This window comes from Mesoplodon densirostris, chromosome 16, assembly GCF_025265405.1.
Source record: "Mesoplodon densirostris isolate mMesDen1 chromosome 16, mMesDen1 primary haplotype, whole genome shotgun sequence".
NCBI lineage: Eukaryota > Metazoa > Chordata > Mammalia > Artiodactyla > Ziphiidae > Mesoplodon > Mesoplodon densirostris.
Window position 1 is genome coordinate 64,476,646 of NC_082676.1, and position 26,733 is coordinate 64,503,378.

At 43.2% G+C, this 26,733-nt stretch overlaps 1 protein-coding gene across 11 annotated transcripts; it reads right to left on the reverse strand.

The window, feature by feature from the left end:
- Nucleotides 1-463: 463 nt before the first annotated feature.
- On the reverse strand, nucleotides 464-26,613 carry LOC132476718 (zinc finger protein 75A). 11 transcript variants are annotated; one of them, XM_060078860.1, is made up of 9 exons: nucleotides 26,057-26,503; nucleotides 24,103-24,621; nucleotides 22,147-22,342; nucleotides 21,355-21,512; nucleotides 20,951-21,077; nucleotides 19,384-19,535; nucleotides 18,969-19,095; nucleotides 16,942-17,052; nucleotides 464-709 (listed from the first exon to the last, which is right to left on the reverse strand). In XM_060078860.1, exons 2-9 carry the CDS (start codon nucleotides 24,511-24,513, stop codon nucleotides 675-677), a joined length of 1,317 nt encoding a protein of 438 aa, XP_059934843.1. In that variant the 5' UTR covers nucleotides 24,514-24,621; nucleotides 26,057-26,503; the 3' UTR covers nucleotides 464-674. The 11 variants fall into 11 exon arrangements, with proteins under 11 accessions (XP_059934843.1, XP_059934838.1, XP_059934840.1 ...); XM_060078855.1 differs by lacking the exon at nucleotides 464-709 and adding an exon at nucleotides 12,059-16,762 and having other exon boundaries at nucleotides 26,472-26,613; XM_060078857.1 differs by lacking the exon at nucleotides 464-709 and adding an exon at nucleotides 12,059-16,762 and having other exon boundaries at nucleotides 24,493-24,621.
- Between the last annotated feature and the right edge of the window lie 120 nt (nucleotides 26,614-26,733).

Consider the following 26,733-nt stretch of genomic DNA (forward strand, 5'->3'; position numbering starts at 1 on the left):
CAATTTTCAATATGGGCTACAAGAACATTCCAAGCAGGAAAGAATAGTCTCAACAAATGGTGCTGGCACAAGTGGATAGCCATATGCAAAAGAAACAAGTTGGACTTCTACCTCACACCAAACACAAGAATTCATGAGGGACTTCTTTGGAGGTTCAGTGGGTAAGGCTCTGTGCTTCCACTGCAGGGGGCACGGGTTCGATCCCTGTTTGGGGAACTAAGATCCCACATGCTGTGTGGCAAGGCCAAAAAATATATCATGAAAATGGATCCACGACCTAAATATAAGAGCTAAAACTATAAAATTTCCAAAGAAAATATATGAGAAAATCTTAATGAAATTGGATTTGATAATGGCTTTATTTTTTATTTTTTATTTTTTGCTGTGTTGGGTCTTCACTGCTGTGTGCAGGCTTTCTCTAGTTGCAGTGAGTGGGGGCCACTCTTCGTTGCGGTGCACAGGCTTCTCATTGTAGTGGCTTCTCTTGCTGCAGAGCACGGGCTCTAGGAACGCGGGCTTCAGTAGTTGTGGCACGTGGGCTCAGTAGTTGTGGTTTGCAGGCTCTAGAGCACAGGCTCAGTAGTTGTGGCGCATGGGCTTAGTTGCTCCGTGGCATGTGGGATCTTCCCAGACCGGGGCTTGAACACATGTCCCCAGCATTGGCAGACAGATTCTTAACCACTGCACCACCAGGGAAGTCCGATAATGACTTTTTATATATGACACCAAAAGCAAAAACAACAAAAGAAAAAATAGATAAATTGGACATCACCAAAATGTAAATATTTTGTGTATCAAAGGACATTATCAGAAAAGTGAAAAGAAAATGTGTAAAAGGGTGGGGAACACTTACAAATCATACATAGGATGAGGGTCTAATATCCAGAATATATAAAGAATTCCTACAACTCAAAATCAAAAAGACAAACAACCCAATTTTGAAATGGCCAAAAGGCTTGAATAGGCATTTCTCCAAAGAAGAGAAATGGCCAAGAAGAATCTGAAAAGATGCTCAACATCATTAGTCATTGGGAAAATGCTAATCAAAACCACAATAAAATACCACTTCACACTCATTTAGATGGCAAAAATAATAATAATAAAACAGAAAATAGCAAGTGTTGTCAAGGATGTAGAGTTATTGGATACCCTGTACATGGCTGGTGGGAATGTAAAACAGTTCAGCAACTACAGAAAGGTTTGACTGTTCCTCAAAAATTAAACATAGGATTACCACATGACCGTACAGTTACACTTCTGGGTATAAACACAATAAAGCTGGAAACAGGTACCCCAAAAAATACTTGTACATACATGTTTACAGAGGAACTATCACAATACCCAAAAACTACAAACAACTTAGATGTCCATCAACAGATGAATGGATAAACAAATTGTAATAAATCGATACTATTGAATATTATTCAGCCAAAAAAAGGAATGAAGTGCTGATTGATACATGCTATAATGTGAATGAACTTCAAAAGCATTATGCTAGTGAAAGAAATTCAGGCCCAATAATAAATGTATGACACCATTTATATTAAATATTCAGAATAGATAAATCCAGAGGGACAAAAAGCAGGTTTGTAATTTTCCAGGCACTGTGGGGAAATGGAAATGGGGAGTAACTGCTTAATGTATATGGGGTTTTTCGGGAGGGGTGTGATGAAAATATTTTGGAACTAGATAGACGTGTACAATATTGTGAATGTACTCAGTGTTACTCAATTGTTCACTTTAAAATGGTTAATTTTATTTTATGTAATTGTCATCTCATTTTTAAATTGCATATGATGGGAATTCCCTGGTGATCTAATGGTTAGGACTCTGTGCTTTCACTGCCGGGGCCCAGGTTCAATGCATGCTTGGGGAACTACGATCCTGCAAGCAGGGAAATGCAGCCAAAAAAAAAAAAAAAAAAATTGCATATAAAAATTAACTTGCTGTATTTATGTGGTCTACTTCTGGACTTTATTCTATGCCACTGATATGTGGGTCTATCCCTTTACCAAGACCACACTCTTTTTTTAAAATATATATTTGGCTGCACAGGGTCTTAGTTGTGGCACACAGGACTTTCGTTGCCATGTGATCCTCACTGAGGCATGCAGGATATAGTTTCCTGACCAGGGATCGAACCCAGGCCCCCTGCATTGGGAGCGTGGAGTCTTAGCCACTGGAACACCAGGGAAGTCCTCAAGACCACACTCTTTTGATGAATGTAGCTTTAGAGAAAGTCTTATAATCAAGTGTTGTAATTCCTTCAAAATCTTTTCTTATTTTTCAAAACTATTTAGGCTATTCTAATTCGTTTATCTTTCCACATTGCATTAAATCTATTGATCAGTCTGGGGAACTGATATCTTTACTATGTTGAGTCTTTCCAAACTATGAACGTGGTATGTCTTCCCATTTACTTAGGACTTCTTTCACTTATTTCACCAGTGGTTTATAGTTCTCAGCATACATATCCTGTACATGTTTTGTTAGATTTATAACTAAATATTTCATTTTTGAAGCTATTGTAAATTATATTGTTTCCAATGTATAGAAATGGAATTTGTTTTGTCTGTTGACTTTGTGTCCTGTGATCTTACTAAATTTACTTATTCTAGAAATTTTGGTAGCATCTTAGGATTTTCCACAATAAAAATCATGTCATCTGAGTAGACAGTTTTGTTTTTCCTTTCAAATATGGATGTTTTGTATTTCCTTTTATTTCATTATTCGACTGGCCAAACCTTACAGTACAATGATAAACAGGAGTGGCAGAAGTGGGTATTCTTGTTTTGTTCCTTATCTCAGAGGGAAAGCATTCGGTCTTTGCAATTAAATGTGATATGAACTATAGGTTTTTAAAATATAGATACTCTTTCGGAGTTCCCTGGTGAACTAGTGATTAGGATTTGGTGCTTTCACTGCCATGGCCTGGGTTCAATCCCTGGTCAGGGAACTGAGATCCCGCAAGCCACACAGTGCAACCAAAATAAAAATAAATAAATAAACTTAAAAGAACAGGTGCTCTTTTACAGGTTGAAGAAGTTCCATTCTACTCCTAGTTTTCTTAGAATTTTTGTCATAAATGTTGTATTTGGTCTCCATCTTCGCTACAGTGCTCACTTCCAGGTTTCTAGTTGTGCTAAGCTGAGGTAAAGGAATATCAGAGAATATAACTTGTAAACTCACCATTATGCGAGCCACAACTACTAAGCCCATGTGCCACAACTACTGAAGCCTGCACGCCTAGAGCCTGTACTCCGCAACAGGAGAAGCCACTGCAATGAGAAGCCCACACACTACAACGAAGAGTAGCCCCCGTTCGCCGCAACTAGAGAAAAGCCCGCGTGCATCAACAAAGGCCCAACGCAGACAATAATTAATTAATTTTTTAAAATCCTATATAAACTCAGCATCAGTTCAGTGGTACTTTGAATTCTACTGTTGTTCTCCAAATCACCTGCTGCTATTGACGCTTTGCAGTTCTCAAATAGCTGCTCTATGCATTCTATCCAGGTTTTAGACTTGTTTTCTATGTGAGAGAAAAGGTGAAGCATGCTCATTCCAACTTACCCAGAGCTGGAGCCCCAATACTAAGTTTTTCTCTCGCCTTTCCCATCTTTATACATTTTCTTTCTTTTCCTGTATTACTGGTTCTCCACTCTGCCACCTAACCCCTGCCTCCACAAAAGCCTTCCTAAATTAGTTTACTCCTTTTCAAAGCCTTTACGTAATCTTTCATTTTTTCTTGTCCACAGTCTTCTTCCCTGTCCCACCTGCTACTATTAGTTACCTGGAAGCCTACTTGCTTTTTTTTTAATTTTATTATTTATTTATATTTATTTTTGGTTGCACTGAGTCTTCGTTGCCGCCCGCAGGCTTTCTCTAGTTGCAGCAAGCAGGGGTTACTCTTCGTTCCCATGCACGAGCTTCTCATTGTGGTGGCTTCTATTTTTGTGGAGCATGGGTTCTAGGCATGTAGGCTTTGGTAGTTGTGTCACATGGGCTCAGTAGTTGTGGCTCGCGGGCTCTAGAGCACCGGCTCAGTAGTTGCGGTGCACGGGCTTCGTTGCTCCGTGGCATGTGGGATCTTCCCCAACCAGGGTTGGAACCTGTGTCCCCTGCATTGGCGGGTTCTTAACGACTGTGCCACCACAGAAGTCCCTGGAAGCCTACTTGTAATTGGGGAAATGCAAATCAAAACCACAATAGAAAACAACAACAAAAAAACCCAAAAAACCACAATAAAATACCTGTTTAAGTCCCTGCCAATTTTTAAATTGCAATATAAGACACATATAATAAAACTCACGATTTTAAAGTGTTTAATTCAGTGGTTTATTAGTATATTTACATATCATCGTCAGTATATAATTCCAGAACATTTTCATCACCCCAAAAGAAACCCTGTATCTTTAGCAGTCAACCTCCACCCCCTGACGCTTCCAGTCCCTGGAAAACACTAATCCACTTTCTGTCTCTATAGATTTGTCTATTCTGGATATTTCATATAACGTGTGACTTTTATGTCTAACTCCTTTCACTTAGCATGTTTCAACATTCATCCATGTTGTAGCATATATCAGAATTTCATTTGTTATAGCTAATAATATTCCATTGTATGGATATACCACTTTTTATTCATCCATATAACAGTTGATGGACATCTGGGTTCTTTCTACTTTGGGGCTATTGTGAATAAGGCTGCTATGTACATTCATGTGTAAGGTTTTTTGTGGACACGAGATTTCTATTCTCTTGGGTATATATTTAGCAGTGGAATTGTTGGGACAAATGGTGATGTTTAACTTTTGCAGTTACTGACAAAGAGTTTTCTACAGTGACTGAACAATTTAAATTCCCATCAGCAGTGTATGAGGGTTCTAATTTCTCCACATCCTTGATAACATGTTATTATCTTTTTGATTATAGCCATGCTAGGGGAGGTAAATGGTATCTCAATGTGCTTTGTTTGGTTGGTTGATTTTTTGTTTTGTTTTTTCTTGGCGGCTTGTAGGGTCTTAGTTTCCCAACCAGAGATCAAACCCAGGCCCTCGGCAGTGACAGCACAGAATCCTAACCACTGGACCACCAGGGAACCAGCTTTTAGTTTTATTGATCTTTGCTATTTTTTTCTTTGTTTCTATTTCACTTATTTCTGCTCTGATCTTTATGATTTCTTTCCTTCTACTAACTTTGGGGGGGGTTCTTTTTTTTTAGATGTTGGGAGTAGGAGTTTATTAATTTATTTATTTTTGCTGTGTTGGGTCTTCGTTTCTGTGCGAGGGCTTTCTCCAGTTGTGGCAAGTGGGGGCCACTCTTCATCGTGGTGCGTAACTTTGGGTTTTGTTTGCTCTTCTTTCTCTAGTTCCTTTAGGTGTAAGGCTAGGCTGTTTGAGATTCTTGTTTCTTGAAGTAGGGGATTGTATTGCTATAAATTTCCCTCTTAGAACTGCTTTTGCTGCATCCCATAGGTTTTGGATCGTCGTGTTCTCATTGTCATTTGTCTCTTAAGTATCTTTTGATTTTCTCTTTGATTTCTTCAGTGATCTCTTGGTTATTTAGTAACATATTGTTTAGCCTCCACGTGTTTGTGTTTTATATATATTTTTTCCCTGTAATTGATTTCTAATCTCATAGCATTGTGGTTGGAAAAGTTGCTTAATATGATTTCAATTTTCTTAAATTTACCAAGGCTTGATTTGTGACCCAAGATGTGATCTATCCTGGAAAATGTTCTGTGTGTACTTAAGAAAGTGTAATTGCTGTTTTCGGATGGAATGTCCTATAAATATCAATTAAATCTATCTGGTCTATTGTGTCATTTAAAGCTTGTTTCCTTATTAATTTTCTAGCTGGATGATCTGTCCATTGGTGTATATGAGGTGTTAAAGTCCTCCACTATTATTGTGTTACTGTAGATTTCCTCTTTTATAGCTGTAAGCATTTGCCTTATGTATTGAGGTGCTCCTATGTTGGGTGCATATATAATTTTTATATCTTCTTGGATTGATCCCTTGATCATTATATAGTGTCCTTCCTTGTCTCTCGTAACATTGTTTTTTTTTTTTTTTTTTTTTTTTTTTTTTTGCGGCACGCGGGCCTCTCACTGTTGTGGCCTCTCCCGTTGCGGAGCACAGGCTCTGGACGCGCAGGCTCAGCAGCCATGGCTCACGGGCCCAGCTGCTCCGTGGCATGTGGGATCTTCCTGGACTGGGGCACGAACCCGTGCCCCCTGCATCGGCAGGCGGACTCTCAACCACTGCGCCACCAGGGAAGCCTGTAACATTCTTTATTTTAAAGTTTACTTTACCTAATATCAGTATTGCAACTCCAGCTTTCTTTTGATTTCCATTTGCATGGAATATCTTTTTCCATCCCCTCACTTTCAGTCTGTATGTGTCTAAAGTGGGTCTCTTGTAGATAGCATATATATGGGTCTTGTTTTTGTATCCATGAAGAGAGCTTCTATCTTTTGCTGGAGCATTTCCCTCAATGTGGTTTTGATTTGAATTTCTGTGATGGCCTATGATGTTGATTGCCTTTTTATGTGCTGATTGGCCATTTGTATATCTTATTGTGAGAAATGTCTATTCAAATCCTTCAATATTAAATTCTCTACTATTGAGCTTCTTTCATGTAGTGTTAAGTAATATGTCTTTTTAAAAAATTTTTAATAGGTTTTTTGTTTTTTTTAATTTTTAATTTTTGGCTGCGTTGGGTCTTCGTCGTGCATGGGCTTTCTCTAGTTGCAGCGAACAGGGGCTACTCTTCATTGCAGCGCACAGGCTTCTCATTGCAGTGGCTTCTCTTGTTGTGGAGCACGGGCTATAGGCACGCGGGCTTCAGTAGTTGTGGAATGTGGGCTCAGTAGTTGTGGCCTGCGGGCTCTACAGCACAGGCTCAGTAGTCGTGGCACATGGGCTTAGTTGATCCGTGGCATGTGGGATCTTCCCAGACCACGGATCCAACCCATGTCCCCTGCATTGGCAGGTGGATTCTTAACCACTGCGCCACCAGGGAAGTCCCCAAGTAATGCTGAAATGAAGTTGCTGATCGTTTTGGGGTTGATGGTTATAAAAATTTGAAACAGGCTTAAAAAAAAATGCTGGAACTTCCCTGGTGGCACAGTGGTTAAGAATCTGCCTGCCAATGCAGAGGACACAGGGTCGAGCCCTGGTCCAGGAAGATCCCACATGCTGTGGAGCAACTAAGCCCATGTTTCACAACTACTGAGCCTGAGCTCTAGAGCCCATGTGCTGCAACTACTGAAGCCCATGCGCCTAGAGCCCATGCTCCGCAACAAGAGAAGCCATCACAGTGAGAAACCTGTGCACTGCAATGAAGAGTAGCCCCTCGCTCACTGCACCTAGAGAAAGCCCACGCACAGCAACGAATACCCAAGGCAACCAAAAAAAAAAAAAAAACCTTTTGGAATGTCTCTGGTGGTCCAGTGGTTGACTCCACGCGTACACTGCAGGAGGCACAGGTTTGATCCCTGTTCAGGGAACTAAGATCCCACATGTCACGTGACACAGCCAAAAAAACAAACAAAACTCTTTTGGCAAATAGGATATAATTGCTCATATACTAAAATGCCTAAATTTTCATAGGAGTTTGCTTTGTCTCAATGTATTATTGAGAATGTATCTAGAACTTACCTGGGGATGCAGTGATTGAGAATCCGCCTGCCAATTCAGAGGACACGGGTTCAAACTCTGGTCTGGGAAGATCCCATATGCCACAGAGCACCTAAGCTCGTGCGCCACAACTACTGAGCCTGTGCTGTAGAGCCTGCAAACCACAACTACTGAGCCCACGTGCCACAACTACTGGAGCCCACGTGCCACAACTACTGAAGCCCACGCGCCTAGAGCCTGTGCTCCACAATAAGAGAAGCCACCCCAATGAGAAGCCCGTGCACAGCAGCGAAGAGTAGCCCCCGCTCACCACACCAGAGGAAGCCTGCGTGCAGCAACGAAGACCCAGTGCAGCCAAAAATAATATAAAATAAAATAAATTTATTTTATTTATTTTTTTTTTTGCGGTATGCGGGCCTCTCACTGTTGTGGCCTCCCCCATTGCGGAGCACAGGCTCCGGACGCGCAGGCTCAGCGGCCATGGCTCACGGGCCCAGCCGCTCCGCGGCATATGGGATCCTCCCAGACCGGGGCACGAACCCGTATCCCCTGCATCGGCAGGCGGACTCTCAACCACTTGCGCCACCAGGGAGGCCCAATAAATTTATTTTAAAAAAAAAGATAAGATGGAGTGGGAAACTGACCATGGAAAGTCAAACTGCCAAACAAATGAATAACAAAAATATACAAATTGTTTAAATGATGTATAGGGGCCTAGAGAATGCCCACTTCATCCTCAGTCCAGCTTTTATTTATTTAGGTTTGGATGTGCTGTGCAGTTGGCGGGAATCCCCGACCAGGGATGGAACCCTGTGCCCTCCTTCAGTGGAAGTGTGGCGACCTAACCACTGGACCACAAGGGAAGGTTCCTCCTCCTCACCCCAGCATTCTTTAGAAGCAAAAAGGCTAAGTGAAAATCTCAGCACCTAAAACAATGCCTGGCACGTAGAAAGTGCCCAATAAACATCTGCCCAATGTTGAATGAATAAATGAACATTCCCAGCACATATCTCTCCAAAAGTTTTAGGAAGCAAACGTCCACAGGTAGAGATAAAGATGGAACCAGGTTTTGGTAGCAGGTTAATATGTCAATTTGGGAACTGCAGGTGATAAACACTAGTTATGGCACCAAGAATACTGGTTGCAAATACACTTTGTTGATTAAGTCGATATTTATAAATGATAAAGTATGGTAAGTTATATTGGCCATAAAGGGATCTTTCAAAGCAGGTTATACCACACTTCTAGACTATTAGAGCACTGGATGTTGAAGCACAGAATAATTACCTTAGAATAACACCAGAAGAGGATCAAGGTAAGGGGTGGACACCAACCAAAAAAAAGAAGAGAAAATTCCTCATGAAGAGGAAGTATGGCACCAAATGAGGAAGGAAACAGAAAAGGTGTATTAAATTTCCACTTCATTTTTCATCTTAGCAGTTAGTTAAATGTGATGGGTAATACTAACAAAAAGAAATATGACCAAGCAGGAATGCTTAGAGGTAAGTGAATTACAATAAATTCTAATTTTTTACTATTCATTTACACATTATTTCAAGAAAAATAAAGATGAAAACCAATGAAAGTAGGTAAATGAGGGCACTTTGAGCTCCTAGGGAAATGTCCTATATGAACATGTTAGAGAGTACTTACTATTATTATTTTGTTCTTCAGTGGCTTCCAGAAAACCAACAATTAACTACTGCCACTGAACTCTTAATGCATGAATCACTCTGATGCTTGTTAAAAGTTAGCAGTTGATCATGTAGTTTCAGCTTACTAAGTTGGTCTGATCATTACAGGCATCTAGTATTCCTTCTGGACCACCCTCATTATGACGTATTTGGGTTGCCTGTTGTTCTCATAAATGAATACCCCAGCGGGGAGACCAAGAGCGTCCTCTTACAAAGTCACCTTGAGAAGTTGTTGGTCAAGTTCTGGTTGCCCTCTGAGGGAGGGAAAGGAAGTTCCCACGTTCTCAATTAAGATTGCCTCTTGTGGAGAGAAGGCTTCCACAAGAAGGAGAATTCTTCTTTGAAAATTCGTTCTCAAACATGGTTTAGGGCAAAGACTGTCAAGAACTGTTTCTCTCTTATAAATGAAACTATTTATGCATGAAATGTCATAATGTCTGGGATTGGCTTTAAATATTCCAAAACAACCAACCCAGTCTCCCCAAGCAAAATAAAAACCAAAAAACTGGAGTCCATCCCATCAGGAAACTTACGCAAGGCTCTTAGTTAGTCTCATCCACCAGAGAGCAGACAGCAGAAGCAAGAAGAACTACAATCCTGCAGCCTGTGGAACAAAAACCGCATTCACAGAAAGAAAGACAAGATGAAAAGGCAGACGGCTATGTACCAGATGAAGGAACAAGATAAAACCCCAGAAAAACAACTAAATGAAGTGGAGATAGGCAACCTTCCAGAAAAAGAATTCAGAATAATGATAGTGAAGATGATCCAGGACCTCAAAAAAGAATGGAAGCAAAGGTCGAGAAGATGCAAGAAATGTTTAACAAAGACCTAGAAGAATTAAAGAACAAACAAACAGAGATGAACAATACAATACAATAACTGAAATGAAAACTACACTAGAAGGAATCAATAGCAGAATAACTGAGGCAGAAGAACGGATAAGTGACCTGGAAGACAGAATGGTGGAATTCACTGCTGCGAACAGAATAAAGAAAAAAGAATGAAAAGAAATGAAAACAGCCTAAGAGACCTCTGGGACAACATTAAACACAGAAACATTCACATTATAGGAATCCCAGAAGGAGAAGAGAGAGAGAAAGGACCCGAGAAAATATTTGAAGAGATTATAGTCGAAAACTTCCCTAACACGGGAAAGGAAATAGCCACCCAAGTCCAGGAAGTGCAGCGAGTCCCATAAATGATAAATCCAAGGGGAAAAAAGCTGAGACACATAGTAATCAAATTGGCAAAAATTAAAGACAGAAAAATTATTGAAAGCAGCAAGGGAAAAATGACAAATAACATACAAGGGGACTCCCATAAGGTTAACAGCTGATTTCTCAGCAGAAACTCTACAAGCCAGAAGGCAGTGGCATGATATACTTAAAGTGATGAAAGGGAAAAACCTACAACCAAGATTATTCTACCCGGCAAGGATCTCATTCAGACTCAATGGAGAAATCAAAACCTTTAGAGACAACCAAAAGCTAAGAGAATTCAGCACTACCAAACCAGCTGTATAACAAATGCTAAAGGAAATTCTCTAAGTGGGAAACACAAGAGAAGAAAAGGACCTACAAAAACAAACCCAAAACAATTCAGAAAATGGTCATAGGAACACACATATCGATAATTACCTTAACCATGTATGGATTAAATGCTCCAACCAAAAGACACAGGCTTGCTGAATGGATACAAAAACAAGACCCATATATATGCTGTCTACAAGAGACCCACTTCAGACCTAGGGACACATACAGACTGAAAGTGAGGGGATGGAAAAAGATATTCCATGCAAATGGAAATCAAAAGAAAGCTGGAGTAGCATTACTCATATCAGATAAAATAGACTTTAAAATAAAGAATGTTATAAGAGACAAGGAAGGACACTACATAATGATCAAGACATCAACCCAAGAAGAAGATATAACAATTATAAATATATATGCACCCAACATAGGAGCACCTCAATACATAAGGCAACTACTAACAGCTATAAAAGAGAAAATCGACAGTAACATAATAATAGTGGGGGACTTTAACACCTCACTTACACCAATGGACAGATCATCCAAAATGAAAATAAATACGGAAAAGAAGCTTTAAATGACACAATAGACCAGATAGATTTGATATTTATAGGACATTCTATCCAAAAACAGCAGATTACACTTTCTTCTCAAGTGCACACGGAACATTCTCCAGGATAGATCACATCTTGGGTCACAAATCAAGCCTCAGTAAATTTAAGAAAATTGAAATAATATTAAGCATCTTTTCTGACCACAATGCTATGAGATTAGAAATCAATTACAGGGAAAAAAACGTAAAAAACACAAACACATGGAGGTTAAACAATACGTTACTAAATAACCAAGAGATCACTGAAGAAATCAAAGAGGAAATCAAAAAATACCTAGAGACAAATGACAATGAAAACACGACGATCCAAAATCTACGGGATGCAGCATAAGCAGTTCTAAGAGGGAAGTTTATAGCTATACAAGCCTACCTCAAGAAACAAGAAAAATCTCAAATAAACAATCTAACCTTACACCTAAAGGAACTAGAGAAAGAAGAACAAACAAAACCCAAGGTTAGCAAAAGGAAAGAAATCATAAAGATCAGAGCAGAAATAAATGAAATAGAAACAAAGAAAACAATAGCAAAGATCAATAAAACTAAAAGCTGGTTCTTTGAGAAGATAAAAAAAGTTGATAAACCATTAGCCAGACTCATCAAGAAAAAGAGGGAGAGGACTCAAATTAAAATTAGAAATGAAAAAGGAGAAGTTACAACAGACACTGCAGAAATACAAAGCATCCTAAGAGACTACTACAAGCAACTCTATGCCAATAAAATGGACAACCTGAAAATAATGGACAAATTCTTAGAAAGGTATAACCTTCCAAGACTGAACCAGGAAGAAATAGAAAATATGAACAGACCAATCACAAGTAATGAAATTGAAACTGTGATTAAAAATCTTCCAACAAACCAAAGTCCAGGACCAGACGGCTTCACAGGTGAATTCTATCAAACATTCAGAGAAGAGCTAACACCCATCCTTCTCAAACTCCTCCAAAAAACTGCAGAGGAAGGAACACTCCCAAACTCATTCTATGAGGCCACCATCACCCTGATACCAAAACCAGACAAAAATACTACAAAAAAAGAAAATTACAGACCCATATCACTGATGCATATAGATGCAACAATCCTCAACAAAATACTAGCAAACAGAATCCAACAACACATTGAAAGGGTCATACAACATGATCAAGTGGGATTTATCCCAGGGATGCAAGGATTGTTCAATATACGCAAATCAATGTGATACACCATATTATCAAACTGATGAATAAAAACCATATGATCATCTCAATAGATGCAAAAAAAAACCAATAAAAAACTGGAGGGGATAAATGACAAAAGTTGGCAAAATTGTTAAAGCCTATATAGGGGCTTGTCATATTACTTTCTCTATTTTAAATATGTTGATAATTTCTGTAATTAGTTTTTTAAATTAACTAATTCATTAATTTTTGGCTGCATTGCTGCTCGCAGGCTTTCTCTAGCTGTGGCGAGCGGGGGCTACTCTTTGTTTTGGTGCGCAAGCTTATCATTGCGGTAGCTTCTCTTGTTGTGGAGCATGGGCTGTAGGGAAGCTGGCTTCAGTAGTTGTGGTGCTCAGGCTTAGCTGATCTGCGGCATGTGGGATCTTCCCCAACCAGGGCTTGAACCCGTGTCCCCTGTGTTGGCAGCTGGATTCTTAACCACTGCGCAACCAGGGAAGCCCCATAATGAAAGCTTTTAAATAGGTATATATAAGAACATTGTTCCTCTCCTACGTATATTATCTTAAATCAGGTATTGTTCTATGTATTAGAATGATTTGTTACAATGAACAGAAACCCCAATCACTCTGGTTTAAACAATAAGAGGAAACGTATAGATTTATGTCGCTAAAAAGTCCTGGGCAGTTCTAGGTGTCAGGTGATTCTCGATTCTACCGCTCAGTGGTGTCTCTAAAACCTGAGTATTTAACACTCTGCTCTGCCTTCTATGGTGTTAGTTTCATCCTAAGGTTCACATCTCTCCTATTTCAAGAAGACTGTCAACATCTACTGCGTTACATATGTCATCCAGCAAGTGCTGGATCTGTTCTAGCATTTCCAACAAGACAGGCCACGTTATGCTGCAGAAACACACAGCACCAACATCCCAGTGATTTAACGCAACAAAAGTTTATTTCTTATTCCTAGAAAGTCCATTATAGGTCTGGGAGACTCTCTGGAACAGATACCCCTCCCCAATGTGGGGTGCTTGGCATTCCAGACTGTTCTGAATTGTGACCCCTCTCTCTGTATGTGCTTGTATGACTGAGGCAGGAAAAGACAACACTAGGGAGTCCTGCACCAAAAAATAAATGCTTAAGCTGAGAAGTGAGAGTTCTGCGCACAACCTACTGCTCAAAACTATCTCAGGATCCTGTCTAACTGCAAGGAGAAAAAAGTCTAGCCACTCCCTTCTTACTGTTCACTAGGACACAAGCTCCATGAGGACATGCATTTTGTCTCCTTGTCCACTACTATATCCTTAGTTTAGAAGACTACCTGGGCACATAAAAGGCCCTCATTAAATTGAGTGAATGAATGTAGTGTCAGCAAGAAATCCACATGTATATCTTGGGAGAAGAAACAGAGCCCCAGGGGTGTAAGGCTGAGACTGTTGGGTAAGATCTATGCAGACCAGAGCTGCAGAGCTGGCTGAGCTTAAAAAAGAAGCACACTGGTATACTGGTACAGTTATCTTAGAGAAGAAAATGAAATCCTGCTGACAGCAGCAGACCAAAACCTCAGGTGACTTACACCATAAAGCACTGAAGCCAAGGAACAAATCAACCGAGCAAACCACCAACACGAGTGCTCAGCTCCTGGAAGGAGCTGCAACAGCCACAAATGCATCTGCTCCTTTAATGTAGTCAGTCCACCCAACATACCACTGGGGACCAGGGGAAAGGGAAGGACACACACACACACTGAGACCCTGCTATTTCCCAGGCCGTTAGGTGCTTTTCCTTCATCAACCCCTCTAATCCCCAGAAAAACCTTGAGTTGAGTGTTATCTGTTTCATATGGAAACTGGAGATTTAAGAGTGTTTCAGTAATCAATCAAGAAACAGGAATGTTTTACAAGCTAGAAATAGATACAGTACAATGTCATCTAGGCTGGCTGGGCAGGGACAACATACAGATGAGTCCTGCTAATCTTGCCCTCAGGCCTGACTGATGCAGCTAAGTGACAGCCAACAGACCCACTAGCTATGGGGTCTTAACAAGCCTCTGGATCTCTTATTTCCTTGTTTAACTCCTTTCCTGATTACACCTAGATGCTCTATCAGGAACACACCTGCATCACTGTTGTAGCTAAAAGGTGGAGCTACAAGAAAATCCACAGCCTACAGAGATTTTCAGCCATCTATCAAATGTGTACACTAAGGCTGTTACATGATACAATGGAGAAAACAGAAGGATGACCCTTCCTGTTTAAGAGTTACAGTGTAAGTCAACCAACATAGATGTGTATTTTCCGTCCTTGCCTACCACTCAGCATCCTCTCCCAAATCTTTGCTTTTGGGAACTGGTATCCTGCTCACTGGATTCCCACAGTAACATGCCCTGTGACCCACAGGATCCTGGTGCAGTAAACACTCCAGTTCCCAGACAAATATAACCCTCTCCTTGTTCTTAATGACATACAAAAGCCAAGTTAAAATGCAAACAGATAAAAACCTGAGAAGGTGATCCTGAATTGCCATTAATTTCCATTTAGACCTTGGAAAAGTGCTCATTTTCATGGCTGTTTTATCCTATTGATATTGTGACGTAAGTAACAGTCTAGTTTCTTTTACTCAAGAAAATTCTTCTTTACATGGCTAAAGATTCCAACCCGTTTCCATATTATCTCCTTCTTAGAGGTATTCTCCCTTTTCCATCCACCACCAGAGAGGCATACAATAGTGATTAGTTCACCTGGGCAGACTCCCTATCAGTGAAGTAAATATGATTTCATCACAGTAAAAACTGTACTTATTCCAGAGCTGAATTTGCTAAAAAGTTAAAAAACGAACTCAAACAATGTCCAAATTTGTGAACAGTACCCGATGATGGGACAGTTAAGAAAATCCAATTTGGTTCTTCAAAAATTTTACATTAGAATTCATTTCTGCCCATGAGATTATTGAAATTGGTAAACCTGGAAGACAATGGTATGCAATTAAACATATTATTGCTTTCTGTTTTGGAAGACCATGCTACAAATGTTTCTAACATGTATGTTTAAGAGTGGCTGGGGAAATCAATGCAAACCAACAATATTCACCTCTGTGACCACAGAATTCATGGCTGCATCCACTATTTGAAGCTGAATTTGCTATTTTGCCAAATACAGTCCCAAAACAGCTTTTCCCTTTACTCTGAATGTTCTTAGAACACCTCTCCTGCTAAGGAATTCCCTGAAAGTTTTAGTAAAAACAGCAAGTAGTACAACTACTAACACATTCCCTGCAGACTCAACCTTGATTCCTTCTGTGAAACATGTTTATTTCCCAAAGTTTCCTGATGAAAAATTCCACTGATGAAAAATTCTTCATGCTTCATAATTTTGTACTTTTCATAACTTTAAGGTCAAGCTCCACTTGGTGAATTTCTTCAGACTAGGACACTGAACAAGCTTCCCTTTACTGGTGGAGTTTCTGGTGTCTAAGAAGGCTTGAGCGTCTGCTGAAGTTTCTCCTGCATGTGCTACAGGTATAAGGCTGCTCACCTGTGTGAGTTCTCCGGTGTTTAATAAGGTGGGAATTTTGACTGAATTTTTTTCCACATTCATGACATGTAAAGGGCTTCTCTCCAGTGTGAGTTCTTTGGTGTGTGTGGAGATTTGTATTTTGACTGAAGCTTTTCCCACACCATGAGCATTTATATGGTTTTATTCCTTGGTGTGTTGTTAAATGCTTATTAAGATCTGAACTCCACCTAAACCTCTTATCACACTGCTGACATTTATACGGTTTCTCTTCAGTGTGAATTCTTTGGTGCTTGATAAGGTCAGAGCTCACTCTGAAGCTTTTCCCACATTCCTGGCATTTAAAAGGCTTCTCTCCTGCACGTTCTTTTTTGTGAAGATCCATAAGTTTCAGCAGCTCTTGTTTCCAGGTTGAAAGTTTCTTTTTTTTCTTCACTGGAAAATCTCGGTGCCATTTCCCGACCCTATGCATATCACCATGATTTTCTTTGCCCATTGTTTTCTGGGGGACTTTCAATCTGGCCTTTTTTGATGCTATATCTACTGGTGCTTGTATTTCTAAGTCACAAAGACATAGAGGCTGAAGATTTTCAGTGTCATTTTTGAGCTTTAGCCCTGCTGGAATAAACATAAGAAACAGCTAACCATATGACAGAGCAAGAAAGCCACAGTAATGAAGAGAAAAACTGGATGACCACTAATTTTTTAAAAAAACAGATAAGCAGAAGTGTAAAATGTTAAGCCCTTATAAAAGTTCCTATTAAGGCACATTTCCTTTCTTCCCATGGTGTACTTACCTGTAGGCAGCTCTCCAGAATTGTCCTTGAACTCCAGGGATCTTTGAACCCACGGCTCTTCCCCCTGCTCTAGACAGGAGATCACTTTGGGTTTGGGGAGCACAAATAAGGCTGTGAAATGGAAAAACTGAGGTCAAGGATTGGTAACAACAGTAGTCCACTAATTCCATACTATTTCAGGAAGAGCAAAGGATACTTTAACAGTTTGCAACGCCAAATGGTTAAATGGATAGACTCATATCTGGTATCATGTTCATAACATACTTCATTTGTGGGTGGATATGCAAAGTAGAGACTGAGAAATAAACCTAAGCTGGACCAATGAAAAGGATATAGGGCATGGGAATCCAGTGCATGATCCCCATCTTCTGCTACCAAGAATACCCCATATTCTACTAAGGTAGGACCAAACTGCAAAGGCTGTAGGAAGTATACCTGGTCCTATTAAGTCTTTAGGAAGACTCATACTGGGTAAGGCCAGGTCTAGGGGAGTCAATGTGAAGGTCAGTGGGCTGGGTATCATAAACACAAGTGATTCCTGTTATACTACAGCAACTTTCAATTTAGCTCTCAGGTACCAGACACTGGACCAGGAAAGATTTCTACCATTCCCATAGCTCACTGGTTCACATCCAGGTGGAGGAAACAGACGAGAATTACTTAGTGGGCTTTCTCTAAATCATATTGCCAAGTATGGAAAGTATTCATCACTCAGTCATTCAATACATATGTGCTGAGTGGCTATGGTGCACCAGACACCCTCTATGTGCTAAGGATACAGTGGTGAATAAGCCAAGCCCCCTGATCTCACAGAGCTTATCTTCTAGTGCAGAGTGAGACAATCTAACATTAATAAACAAGCAAATAAAATGTCAGGGAGTGATAAATGTTTTGAAGAAAACTAAAGCAGGGTAAGAGAACGTTTAAGATTCTGCTTCTGTGAAGGTATTTTAGATAAGGCTGTATGAAAAGCCTCTTTTAGAAAGTGATATCTGAGCAGAACCCTAAAATGAGAATTTTACCATGCGGCAGAAACGTGGGCCAGGCAAAGGGAAGGGGAAAGAAATGAGCACATCAAGTTCATGAAACAGCAAGATGAGCAGTGTGAACAAAGAGGCCAGAGCAAGGGCACGAGTGGCAGGAGATGAGAGCAGGCTGCTGAAGAGGGGCCAGATTTTGGAGGGTCCTGAGAGCCTTGGTAAGGAATTTGGATTTATTCTGAACCTTATGAGAAGTTACTGCAAGGTTTTTTTTTTGTTTTTGTTTTGTTTTGCGGTATGCGGGCCTCTCACTGTTGTGGCCTCTTCCCGTTGCGAAGCACAGGCTCTGGACGTGCAGGCTCAGCAGCCACGGCTCATGGGCCCAGCCGCTCCGCAGCATGTGGGATCTTCCCACGAACCCGCGTCCCCTGCATCGGCAGGCAGACTCTCAACCACTGCGCCACCAGGGAAGCCCTATTGCAAGGTTTTGAAGCAGAAAATGTCATGATCTGATCAGGTTTTTAAAAGACTCTGGCTGCCATGTAGAAAACAGACTGAGAGGGCAGGAGTGGTGGCAGTTGGTGCCAGTTAGAAAGTACTGAGGTGGACTTTGATAGAGATGTGGCTGGCTAAGACCAGGATGCTAACACAAGAAGCTGAGACAGGATCAGACTCAGGCTACACTGTGAAGGCAGATCCAAGAGTGATGTATTAGACTTAGGGGGGTATTATGGCAAGATCAAGGTAAAGGATGACTGGATGTTTCTTACTCTGAGCAAGCGGATGAGTGGGTATTCCTTTTACGGAGATGATAAGGGCAAGATATAAGGGCAAGTTGGGAGGGAAGAAGAGATCAAGAATTCCAAATAGTGTAAGGAAGGTGTACTTGGAAAAAGCTCCCTGGTGATCTTTTCCCTGCCTACACCATCTAGTTGAGAACCAGTCAGCTACTACAACAGAGACTCCCTCACAGGGGTGCATTCTCAGTACACCAACAACAGGATAGATTAGTCCACTCCTATGCTAACGGAAGGGGAGAATCTTTACCTAGAGAGATGACAGTCTCATAGTTTTCTTGCATTACATCATTGTAGAGGGCCTTCTGAGTGGGATCCAGTAACTCCCATTCTTCCTTGGAAAAATACATGGCCACTTCTTCAAATGTCAACAAGCTCTAAAGAAGAGAATGGGCTTTAGCTCAGTACTTGCCACTACAGAAGTAGCCCAACCTTCTGAGCCATCAACTGCATGGTAAGCCAGTCACTAAAGGAACTAACAGCACATGAATTTTTTTTAAGTGGGAAGGCAGAAAGGAAGTAGGCAAGGGATCAGCAAATAGCCTGGGAGGTGCCCAGTTCCTGAGGGGGATCATCTGGGTTAACACCTCTGTGCACCTGCTGGGCAGCGTGGGTCAAGGGCAGCAGGGAGAAGTAGCCCTAAGAAGCTGGAAAGCACAGCTCACCTGGGATTCAGGCAACACGAGCTCAGGTGCCACTGTCCAGTCTTTGGCATTTGTCTGCTCAGGAAAGGCTAGGATCTGGTGAGCAGGCACCGCTGTGGAAGAGTGAGAGGAAATTTCTCTCCCTTCTGTCTTTGAACATACTAGGCTCAGTTCTGAAATATAGAAGATCCTGATCTTTCAGCAGAAATGGAACACCTTACAAGTGTTATGTGGTACCTAGAAGTGGCTATCTCATTTTAAACAAGAATCAAGCATCTACTAGCCCCTAAGATGGGTTTCCCAGTTGACTCTCTTCAGTTTTCATGAGTGAAGTCAATAAAAGGAAGTCTTGTTTTTTTCCTTACATGACATGAATTCTCCTGAGATGGACAAAAATTAGAGGTGTTGGAAAATGTAGTACTGAGTCCAGTGTGCCAAGTAAAGGAAATGCAAAGGTAGAAATGAGCTTGGTGAGTTCAAGAAACAGCAAGAAGGGTTTCCCTGGTAGTGCAGTGGTTAAGAATCCGCCTGCCAATGCAGGGGAGACGGGTTTGAGCCCTGGTACAGGAAGATCTGACATGCCATGGAGCAACTAAGCCCACGCGTCACAACTACTGAGCCTGTGCTCTAGAGCCTGCGAGCCACAACTACTGAGCCCATGTGCCACAACTACTGAAGCCCACAGGCCTAGAGCCTGTGCTCTGCAACAAGAAGCCACAGCAATGAGAAGCCCGCGCGCTGCAGCGAAGAGTAGCCCCCGCTCGCAGCAAATAGAGAAAGCCCGCATGCAGCAATGAAGACCCAACGCAGCCAAAAACAAACAAATAAATAAATTTATATATTTAAAAAAAAGAAACAGCAAGACCAGTGCCGCTAAAGAGGACTGAGCAGGGCAGGAATGGCGGGAGATGAGGGCAGGAAGGTGAGGAGGGGCCAGAACTTGGGGGGTCCTGGGTGCCTCTACAAGGAGTTTGGATTCATTCTGAATGTGTGAAAAGTCACAGTAAGGTTTTGATGCAGAGAAATGTTCTGATATGATCCAGTTTTTAAAAGATTCTGGCTGTGCTGTATGGAAAACAGCCTGCAGGAGGGGAGGAATGGTGGCAGGGGGTGCCAGATAGAAAGTACTGAAGTGGACCTTGTTAGAGATGTCATTGGCTTACACCACGATGCTAAAGCACAGCAGGCTGAGACTTGGTTGGACTCAGGCTACACGGTGAAGGTGGAGCCAAGAGGACTAGTGATGCAGTTGTACTACTGCGGTTTGATAAGATCGGTGTAAAGGATGACCAAGTTTTCTGGGCTAAAATATTGGGTGAATTGTGGTGTCCTTTGTGGAGATGGGAAAGTTAAGAGCAATTTGGAGGGAAAGAAAGCAGGAAGGATCAAGATTTAGGATAAGGAATGATCATGTGCACTGGGAAAAAGCTTCCTGGTGATCTGGATATACCTTTTCCCTGCCCACACCATTTAGTTGAGAACCAGTCAGCTACTAGAACAGAAACTCTCTCACAGGGGTGCATTTCAGTAGGCCAACAACAGGACAGATTACTCCACTCCTATGCAAAGAGAAAGGGACAATCTTTACCTAGAGAGATGACAGTCTCATAGTTTTCTTGCATTACATCATTGTAGAGGGCCTTCTGAGTAGGATCCAATAACTCCCATTCTTCTTGGGAAAAATACATGGCCACTTCTTCAAATGTCAACAAGCTCTAGAGAAGAAAATGGGCTTTAGCTCAGTACTTGCCACTTCAAAAGCAGTCCAACCTTCTGAGCCATCAACTGCATGGTAAGCCAGTCACAAAAGGAACTAACAGCATTTGATTTTTAAAAAGTGAGAAGGCAGAAAGGAAGGAGGCAAGGGATCAACAAAGAAGTGCCCAAAATCGTGGGGAACATCTGGACTAACAGCTCTGAACACCTGCTGGGGAGCGTGGGTCAAGGGCAGCAGGGAAAGGCAGCCCTAAGAAGCTGGAAAGCACAGCTCACCTGGGACTCAGGCAAGATGAGCTCAGGTGTCACTGGCCAGTCTTTGGTGTTTGTCTGTTCAGGAAAGGCTAGGATCCGGTGAGCAGACACCGCTGTGGGTGAAGGAGAGCCACAGGAAATCTCTCTCGCTTCTGTTTCTGAATATCCTAGGCTCATTTCTAAAATACAGAAGACCTTGAGTTTTTCAGTATTGATGAGACACCTTTACAAGTGTATGGTGCCCAGAAATGGCCTTCTCCTTGTTAATGAGAACCAAGTATCTACCAGCCTCTAAACAGATTCCCCATTTTTCATGAGCAAAATTAACACAAGGAAAAACCCTTTTTATTTCCCTCTCATGACACAAGTTGTTCAGAGTTAGACAAAGCTTAAACATATTTGAAAATGACATACTCAGGGACTCCAGTATACAGTAGGAGATTTTAATCATTTATTACTTCTTTCCTGGTACACAATTTTCTTCACATTCCACCACTGACAACCCATTTCTGATCCCAATTCCTTCTGTATTTTATGAGGACAAGGTGGGCCCGACCCTCTCCACTTTTCTAAAAAACTGAGTTCCCAGTGTCATTAACAGGGTTCTGTGGTTTGGAGATTTCTCTATCTTAGGCCAACCCCCACCTTCAGCCACACCTGGTCTGCTCTACCATAACCTGGGGGGCATCCTAATTGCTAACGTGGCTGCATTAGTAGATCCACAGGGCAGGGCAACCAGAAAGTGCTCACGCGTTCTGGCTTAAATTACTATCGCAGCTCCCAAGAGAAGGAAAGTAACATGAAGCTCCTTACCCCTCTCACATATGGGCTCAGTTTCTTTGTGGGTATTCCTGATCAGCAGCTCTTGTAGACTCTGGTGTGTATTCCAAAATTCTTCATCCTGGGACATGCCCACTTGCTGGGCCTCTGCTGGCTTCCGCTTGAAGCCTGGGGCCTCTGCTGTTTCTCCCAAGAGCACTGCCTCCTTTCCCAGCTCATGGTCTGCAACCTAGAAATAATGCCCATCCTTGTTACCATGGAACTTACTTTTGGTTTGGGAGTTGGTGGGAGAGGGAGGAAAAAGCAGAGTGCAAACTGTGGGAAGAAGGAGACACTAAAGGAAATGTCATAAAGACTTAAAAGAGATATGGGACCACCAATTTTCCACAAGAACTATACACAAAATATAAGAATATTGGCAGAAGAGGAAAAAAGGTGTGGTTACTGCCAGCGCTCCAAGACAGCAGCCCCCACCCTCTGCATCCAGCCCAGCTCAGACCACTAACAGGGTTGCACCCGTCATCTGCTCTCATGCTTCCTTGATAGACTTTCTCTCCCAACTTAGATTCTTGCCTTGGTGGTTTTCTGTCTTCTCTCTCAAAAGATTAATGAACTGAATTTAAAAGTTGTCCTGTCAACCAGATTTTCCACATGGCCAGGGAAGTCTCACAGGGGATTGGGGTGAAATGGAGAAAAATGTGGGAGGAAAGAGCCAGGGCTCTGAGCTTCCAATGGCGCAGTGGTTAAGAATCTGCCTGCCAGGGCTTCCCTGGTGGCGCAGTGGTTGAGAGTCCGCCTGTTGATGCAGGGGACGAGGGTTCGTGCCCCGGTCTGGGAGGATCCCACATGCCGTGGAGCAGCTGGGCCCGTGAGCCATGGCCGCTGAGCCTGCGCGTCCGGAGCCTGTGTTCCGCAACGGGAGAGGCCACAACAGTGAGAGGCCCGCGTACCGCAAAAAAAAAAAAAAAAAAAAAAAAAAAAAAGAATCTGCCTGCCAATGCAGGGGACATGGATTTGAGCCCTGGTCCAGGAAGATCCCACATGCCAGAGAGCAACGAAGCCCGTGCGCCACAACTACTGAGCCTGGGCTCTAGAGCCCAAGAGCCACAACTACTGAAGCCCACGCACCTAAAGCCCGTGTTCCACAATAAGAGGAGCCACCGCAATGAGAAGCCCGTGCACCACAACAAAAAGTAGCTCCCGCTCGCTACAAGTAGAGAAAGCCCACACACATCAATGAAGACCCGATGCTGCCAAAAGTAATTAAAAAAAAAAGAGGGTTAGGGCTCCAACCTATCCCCAAATGATTTTGACACAAAACGTGTGCCCTCCCAGTATTCTCAGTAGGCCTATGAAGCCAGCTGGTATGCCGCCACCTGCCCAAGGGCATGCCCTGGTTCCCTGCTCAAAGCAGAGCCAAAGAACAACAACTGAGGGAGGGCAGTGGAGGCCCTTGTCTATGGTACAGAGGACACTATCCCTCACGCTCTTTCTTCTCTCAGCTACTCTGTTGGGATTTCCAAATCTTTCTTTCCCTGTTTCCTTTCTACTTTTTCTCTTCCTGGGCAGTCTTCCTCTAGTTGTTTGGTTTCTCCTTCTCTTTCGTAACTTCACTCTTCTTTGGTCTCTAGGAATTCCTCCTTTCCTGGATCTGTTCCTTCCTCTCCAACTCCTTATTGCCTTTTGTTTGTTTAGAAGAACTTGAGGCCCATCTCCTTCGCCAAGCCAGACTAGGCTCATTACCCTCAACACACCCTGGCTCCAAAGAGGGCAAAAACCAACTCTCTCCCTAAGGCCAGGGAAGCCTCTCTCAGGATTTCTTAATCGTATGCACCGACTATGGCTGTGGATCTGTGCTTTCGTATCCTGCTTTACATGTCCTAGAGGGACAACAGAAGTAACCTATTTCACTTTATTTCTCAATTAATTGTCCCAATACATCCACCATCAGCCTATTTCACTGTACACAACAGGAATCTTTCTTCTCACCCCATTCCTCGTTTGACCAGATTCCCTCTGCAAGTGTTCTACCAGGACCACAGCCTCCTCAATGCTCTGTAGATGGTGCTTCTTTATGTGGGTCTGGGTGTCCCTGGGCAGAATGGACAGGAACTGCTCTAGCACCACAAGTTCCAAGATCTGCTCTTTTGAATGAATCTCTGGCCTCAGCCACCGACGGCATAATTCCAGAAGCTGGTCAACAGCCTCCCGGGGTCCAGCTGCTTCATGATAGAGGAAGCTCCGGAAGTGCTGGTGAGACCTCTCAGGACTGAGACTGTCCATTTGGGGGGCATATTTCTTATGCTGACTGGAGCTCCCTGTCACAGGTCCCTTGGTCTCCCACAGAGTCCTGATCTGAGGGTTCAAGTACTCAGCCACCTTCAGATCTATGGTCATCATTCTTCTCGAGGAACAATTCTGCTCCTGTATTGGACACACCTCCAGCACTACCTCTGACAACTGAGGCCCAGTCTGGTCTGGAACAAAATCAATAAAAGGATCTTCTTCCTAAGGCATTGAGGGCAGAAAAAAGTGCATGTCAGTAAGAAAGTCAGATGAACTTTACTACTTGTTATCTATTATGAGAGAAACGTGAACTTTAAAAATCAACTGCCAGGCCCTTGTTTCTCTCCTTTTCTTTCTATTATTCAGCTGAATACAGCACAACTTATTAAAGACAAATGCCAATAAATCACTTTGCCTTAAAAAAAAAAATCAGGAAAGGTTGGTGGGTGAAAAAACTAGGACCCACTGGCTCCAAGGAGTTTGGGGATTATCCAAAGATTTAATTGATGCACTTCCTATGCCATCCTCTCCGTGTAAAGGAAAGATCAGGAGAATATTCTGAGTTTCTCTTAAATTTCAACATATCGTCCTAGTCTGTCTTCAGTAAAAGAGTACAACTTCTATGACCTTTATCCTTTTGGGAAGATGGAAGCATTCACTTCCTGGACCATTTGAGGTGCTCCTTTCCACTGTATGAAAACTGGCAAGAGAGCTGAAACAATGAGACCAGAGTAGAAGAAAAGTAATTCAGAAAAATGGAGCCTTATTCTTCTCAAAAGCATCCCCCAACTAAGTAACTAGTTGCTCTACATTTATCTTGGCATTTCTTTGCAAGACATATAAAGAGCACCATGCAGAAGATGTATACCTGTGTATTTTTCCTTTCCTTTCCAAATTCACTTATGTATGTATGTATGTATGTATGTATGTATGGCTGTGTTGGGTCTTCGCTACTGCGCATGGGCTTTCTCTAGTTGCAACGACTGGGGCCACGCCCCATTGAGGAGCACAGGCTCTAGGCGCTCCGGCTTCAGTAGTTGTGGCTCGCGGGTTCAGTAATTGTGGCTCGCGGGCCCCAGAGCGCAGGCTCAGCAGTTGTGGCCCATGGGCTTAGCTGCTCCACCGCACGTGGGATCCTCCTGGACGAGGGCTAGAACTGTGTCCCCTGCATTGGCAGGCTGATTCCCAACCACTGCGCCACGAGGTAAGTCCTATACCTGTATTTTTAATTTCTCGTTACTTGACCTAGGAAAAATTACAGCTGATCCTTGTTCACAATGTTTATCCAAATGTCAGTTGGGAAAAAAAGGACAGCACGTTAGTTGGTCACGATTACATTCAGCTGCTACATTTCTCCAGGGCTCATTTAGACCTCTAAGCGAGGCTGAAGAGAGCCTCATGAGGCTCACTTTCCCTGAGGTGATCCAGCAGAAAGGGCACCGAAATTCTGCCCAGGAAGCCATGGTGTTCACAAACGGCCGGCTCCCGACGGCTCTGAGGTGCTGGGGACACTTCCCAGGCTTTTGCATCAGAGGAAGCTGATCTGACTGAGGCTGGACCGCCCGTTTCTCCCTCAATAACATCAGCCAGTAAAAGAAACGCCGGCGGAGGCGGGAAAGTGAACACGACCGCCCGGGCGCGCCCGCGAGCACTGTACCTGTGGGCAGTGTCCGAGCCGGCTCCCGCCGCGCGGCCCTGGGCGCCACCCGCACAAACGTTAGAGAAAGCGGCCTCACGAGCCTGACGGCGGGCCTCGCCCCAGACAGTCCTGTCGCCCGGCTCGGAAACACCACCGGCCGCTGTGCAGCGGCCCCGAGCAGCGGCCGGCGTCTCTCGGGGGCTCCGGGGCCGGCGCCGAAGCGGAAGCCGCTTCTAGGTTACCTCGGACGACTTGGCTTCCTGAAGGTCGCTCCCTCTTCCCGGGGCTCTACCACAAGTCGCCGCCAGCCCGGCCACCGCTCTAAGGAGGACAGCTCTCCGCCACGCGCCACTCAAGGGCGAGCCCCCGAGGCCCCGGGGTTTGGGAGAGCAGGCCGGGCACTATTTAGACCCACCTGGCCCCCCTACCCCACCTGAAAACCTCCTTGCGCAGCGACCCGCTCTCCAACCGGAGGCAGAAGTGACGCACTTCCGGGGAGGACCCGCTCAGCCCCGGCTGGGTCCGTGAGCGCCGCTGCTCCAGGCCGCGCTGGGTGACCGGCCTCCTCCCCGGGTTCAACCCTGGCGGCAAGAAAGAGTTAAGGCCACCGAGTCTCCAGGCCCGCCCAGCCTAGAGGGCCCTGCGCGCGGCTTGGCGCCCTTGTGTCGCCGTCTCGCGTCCCAGCTCTGTGGGGC

Coding starts and splice junctions, on each gene's coding strand:
- LOC132476718 (XM_060078855.1), bottom strand. CDS start 24,513: ATGATGACCATAGATCTGAAGGTGGCTGAGTACTTGAACCCTCAGATC. Junction 22,343..24,102: donor CTGGTCAAACGAGGAATGGG/GTGAGAAGAAAG, acceptor CATTATTTCTAG/GTTGCAGACCATGAGCTGGG. Junction 21,513..22,146: donor TGAGCCCATATGTGAGAGGG/GTAAGGAGCTTC, acceptor TCTGTATTTTAG/AAATGAGCCTAGGATATTCA.